This window comes from Adiantum capillus-veneris, chromosome 12, assembly GCF_014529385.1.
Source record: "Adiantum capillus-veneris isolate H3 chromosome 12, ASM1452938v2, whole genome shotgun sequence".
Taxonomy (NCBI): Eukaryota; Viridiplantae; Streptophyta; class Polypodiopsida; order Polypodiales; family Pteridaceae; genus Adiantum; species Adiantum capillus-veneris.
This window is the reverse complement of record NC_140942.1, coordinates 130,491,244-130,495,919: the sequence shown is the minus strand read 5'-3', so window position 1 is coordinate 130,495,919 and position 4,676 is coordinate 130,491,244. Positions and strand designations below refer to the sequence as shown.

Here is a 4,676-nt window from a genome sequence, read left to right as displayed (position 1 = left end):
GTTAAAATTAATCATTGTTTTAATTGTGAAAAGAATGTGGTAGTTATTAAACAACACGGAAATCATGCGTGAGTGCGGGGTGGTAAGTGGGGATTGACTAAGGTTGTCAATCATGGACGGGTGGACCTGATTAGTCAGGTAACTATCCATTTCCGCACACTAAAACATTTAGAAACTTCTTCACTTGGAAAAGGAATCCACCAACGGCTATGCCCTCACATATGTTAGGGGGAAAAAAGCATTGGCTAAGGAAACCTAATCTGAAGGATGAAGATATAGGGCTGGAATGTTTTTTTTATGGTCCCGTTTCCACTGCGAGACACGACTAGGTCTCTTCTAGGGCTATAAACCTAAACCATTGTCAATGGTAAGGGTGAATTCCTTGGAATTTTTCTTATTTAAGGACTTTGACTTTAGTAGGCCTAGAGACCTCTCAATGGTACCATCCCTTTTTTCGTGTCGGCGGGATTGGGGACCTTACACTAGGGCCAGGTTTGAAGATGAAGAGACTATGATTTTTGAAGCTGAAGATGTGGGATTGAGGTTCTTTACCTCTTTGAAACTGCATGTAGAATGTAAAAACACGGTTTTTGCATTACAGTCTTTTGCCGAGGACAAGTACAAAGGTGAATGGTTGCTGATTGGGAGATATTTGAGTACACTAAAGAAGCAGGAGGACTAGACCAAACAAGAGTTTAAACGTATTCAAAAGAAAGCTTATGGGTATTAATTGAAGGATGGGTTTCTATGGCGGCATCCAAAGAAGCGTAGAGGAACCCCTCAGTGAGTTGCTTGTGATAAGGTAACACAACTTCAAGTACTTAAAGAATTTCATGAGTCGCTATGGGTAGGACACATGGGAGTTTGGGCCACTTTTGCTAAAATCAAAGAACGATTTTGGTGGAAGGGTTTGTATAAAGATGTGGAGCACTTTGTTGAAACTTGTTATGTATGTCAAATGTACTCAAATGTAAAGCATCGAGATGGATTGAATCCAACATATCCATTGTGCATGAATTTCAAATGGGTAGTCGAATTGATTACAATGCCCATAGGATTATGGCAAATGAGACATCGTGCTTGCCAGGGAAGATTTGACGAACCAGGTTGAAGGGAGGGCTTTGCGAACCAAAGCTACAAGTATGGTAAGCAAATTTTTGCTAGAAGATGTGATATGTAGATATGGTTGTGTTGGGAAAATTATTGCAGATAGAGGAGAGCTGGATGCTGATGAAGCCAAAGATTTTACTTCTTGTATGGGTGTAGAATTAACACTCACTACTGCATACAATCCTGAAGGGAATGGTAAAAGTGAGAGAGGGCATCCGCCCATTGTCAAGGTATTGGCTAAGGCATGTAAATACCGGATTGGTGAGTGGTCTCAGCTACTTCCTTATGCTTTATGGGCGGACCGCACTACACACAACACAGTTACAGGTTTTATGCCATCAGAGCTTATGTATGGACAAAAGACTATTATGCCTCTTGAGGAGGCAGTGACTACATGGAGCATATTGCCTTGGGATTTAGAAATGACCAGAGAAGATTTGCTTGCTTCAAGAATTCGACATCTAGAACGGAGAAGCAAAGATATAGAAGTTGCAAAGGAGAAATTGAGGAGTGCTCATTTGAAAAATAAGGAGGCTTTTGACAAGCGGCATAGGCTAAGGCCCTGTGCTATTCAAGAAGGGGATTGGGTTCTTGTTTATGATAGCAGTTTGGACAACCAGTACACAGCTATGCGGAAGGTGGTTAAGCGGTGGTTTGGTTCGTATGTTGTTAAACATGCTTTTCCTAATGCTACGTACAAATTATGTGAGATGGATGGTACAGAGTTGAAGCTTCCAATTGCAGGTAAGCATGTCAAGCTATATAAAAGAAGGAATGAGGAGCTTCAACTTGCAGACAAAGACTTCAATGTGGACGAAGATAAGGATTTAAATGATGAAGATGAGATTTCTGATGAAGATGTTAGCTTGGACAACCCCTAAAGATTGGCACATATCGAAGGATGTGCAATTTTAGAGGGGGTGGATGTCGTGCCGCTTTGCATGCACAAGCTGAAAAACAAAATTTTGTTTGTATTTATGAACTTTGACAAATCTATGCATTATGTTAGAATTGTTTATGACATCATATTAGCAGAAATATATGTATTATGTGGTTTTTGTAGACCGAAGTGAACTAAGTGGTCTGAAAGGTGAAGAAAGGAAGAAGGACTGGTTTTCTGCTTAGAAATGTAGATCTTGAAGTGCTGAAGAAGCAAGTCCAGACGGCTCATCAAACAGAGCTATGGAGCCCAAGATATCGAAGGTTGAAGGTTCAGTGTGTAGCAGATTCTTTCCGGAGAGGGTAGCTGAGGATAGGTGGTCCAAGTGGAAATCAAGATATAGGCGTGTAGTGCTCGATTTATGGGGCCTACCCATCTTTTCAGATTGCAAAAAGGAGCCACGGATTGCATTTTATTGTCAGCTGAAGTTTTGCCGGGGGCCGGTCTGTGTCCACTTTCCCACAACAGAGGGTGTGCCATCCGCCATCTTTTTGGCCTTGCCAAGGTTCTCGGTGATAGTAGGCCTCCTCTGGAGCTAGAAGAAATTGACAGAATCCCAATCGAAGCTCAGAATGGGAAGTTACTGGAAGTCAAAGTTGCAGTTGACAATGAGAGCGGGGTGTGAGTTGATTTTTTTTGGATTTTTGCACGCATCGTTCAAAGGCACATTAAGGCCAAAGTGTGGCAAGGTCCATGTGGCTCGGAGCCGGAAAGTAGTTCTTCCCACTGAGCTCAACAGATTGCTCATTGAGCATGTGAGCAGGGAAGTGCTACAGGTTCAAAGAGGCTGGAAGTTGGGGTTTTAGGGAGATGTTTTTCAAAATTTTCAAATGCTTTGGAGGCTCAAGGGGCTTTGAGCCGCCACGTGACGCAAAGAAAACCCACATGCGGGGTCTTGCAAGCAGCTGTTGGGGTATAAGAGGCGGATCATGAGCCCCATTAAGCATAGGAAGGCGTGAGGGAGGTCTTCCTTATGCTAGAACATGGCGGCCGCTCGTCGACGCTGTTTGTGGCGTTGCGTGGTAGAGGCCCTGGCGCTGTGCGTGCGCGCTTGGTGGTGTATGTGGAGGTTTTGGCCACCCAGTGGCATCGCGGTAGAAATCAAAGCCGCCGATGGCGTTCTGAGATTTGCTTACATGGCTTCCCACACACTCAATCAAACAAACTCTTTTCAAGGGGTACCCCCCCCCCCCCCCCCCAACCAATAGTGAGGTCGCTATTGCTCGGGTAGGGGAGGGGTCCCGCATCAGCAGGTGAGTGAGAGAGAAGGACAATACAAGGGGCTTATTCTATGGCCGAGGCCAGAGAGAGAGAGAGAGAGAGAGAGAGAGAGAGAGAGAGAGAGAGAGAGAGAGAGAGAGAGAGAGAGAGAGAGAGAGAGAGAGAGAGAGAGAGAGAGAGAGAGAGAGAGAGAGAGAGAGAGAGAGAGAGAGAGGGAAAATGCAAATGCCAGCCGGGTGGCCGAGTTGGGTGGACAAAAGACGAAAACGGATTCACCATGCAAGGAAATACTAAAAGCAAAGTGAGCCAAGTGCAAGGAATGCAAGGGAAATTCCAAAAGGAACTGAAAGAGAAGGGCACGAGCAAAGAGAGCTTCATTTTTTTCCTTTTTTTGGGGAGATTTGGACCTCTATAAAAGGGGTATTTTTGCACTAAACAGTGGTTGGGATCTTTTAAGTTTGGTTGGGTTTTTGGGAGGGGTAAAATCTTCAAGCATTTTGGGGGAGAGCTTTTGGGAGGGAGAACCTGCTGGAGCAGAGGGGAGTCCTTTTGCCTGGGAGAAATTGGAGAAGCCAAAGCATGAGGAAACGGGGTGGTGGGCAGCCTGGGGAAGAATTCTGAGGTGAGGATTGCAATTCGAAAGGCATACCAATCAGCCGTATGTAACTGGATTGTAAAGTGCAGCTAGAATTCTTACAATGTATCTGTTGTACCACAAATCTTGAATTTGGAAGCTTTGTTTCTTCATCATATCAATACTTATTGTTCTTAATTACAATCTTCTCTCTCTATTCTCTTGAATCTTCAATACTATCTTTATTAACCTATTGAATACTTCTACCTGCACTCTATTATCCTAGTTTGAATGCCTGCTAGGCTCCTGTCTACAGCCAGAGGCCCGGTGATTTCCTGGTGATTTCCCCGTCAATCTTGGAGAACCGCGCACTCCGACAACGCCATGACTAGTGGTATTTCATTTGGTTTTGTCATGTCAAGCTCTAGCTGAGAAGCTTCTACTTCTATGCTGACCAAGTTGTCGGCATTTTCTTTTAAAACACTGAGCATCAAGCTGTAGATTGCTCCATCTAGACCTTTGTACTGTCTTTGACCTGGTTCTCCAATTAGTTTTGCTTCTATTGGTTGATCTATTGGATCTTCCATTTTTGGTTCTTGACTATGGATCTGACCATTATAATCCTATAATCCATGTACAATGACCGTGATTGCATATGCATGAATTGTATGTTTTGTTGGCTTGTGCAAATTTCTGGATGAACACTTGGGTTGATTCTCTGCACTTCTATCTTCACTTTATCTTTCAGCTTGCAATACCTGGCTCCACTGAAGTCTGTGAACATCTGGGAGTTTTCTGAGTCTTGCATTACTCTGATCAATAGAATCTTGG

The 4,676-nt window shown here is 43.8% G+C and overlaps 1 protein-coding gene across 1 annotated transcript; it reads left to right on the top strand.

Annotated features, from left to right (window-relative positions):
- The first annotated feature begins 436 nt into the window (after positions 1-436).
- LOC147446512 (uncharacterized) lies at positions 437-2,235 on the top strand. Its single transcript, XM_086524715.1, has 4 exons — positions 437-626; positions 1,072-1,224; positions 1,390-1,970; positions 2,146-2,235. Exons 1-4 carry the CDS (start codon positions 437-439, stop codon positions 2,233-2,235), a joined length of 1,014 nt encoding a protein of 337 aa, XP_086380841.1.
- Positions 2,236-4,676: the final 2,441 nt, after the last annotated feature.

What these genes read in the sequence shown, in the direction of transcription:
- LOC147446512 (XM_086524715.1), top strand. Translation starts at nt 437, where the DNA reads ATGGTACCATCCCTTTTTTCGTGTCGGCGGGATTGGGGACCTTACACT. An exon ending in TGCCGAGGACAAGTACAAAG is followed by an intron (nt 627 to 1,071) that starts GTGAATGGTTGC and finishes ATGGCAAATGAG; the next exon opens with ACATCGTGCTTGCCAGGGAA. An exon ending in TGCAGATAGAGGAGAGCTGG is followed by an intron (nt 1,225 to 1,389) that starts ATGCTGATGAAG and finishes GGTCTCAGCTAC; the next exon opens with TTCCTTATGCTTTATGGGCG.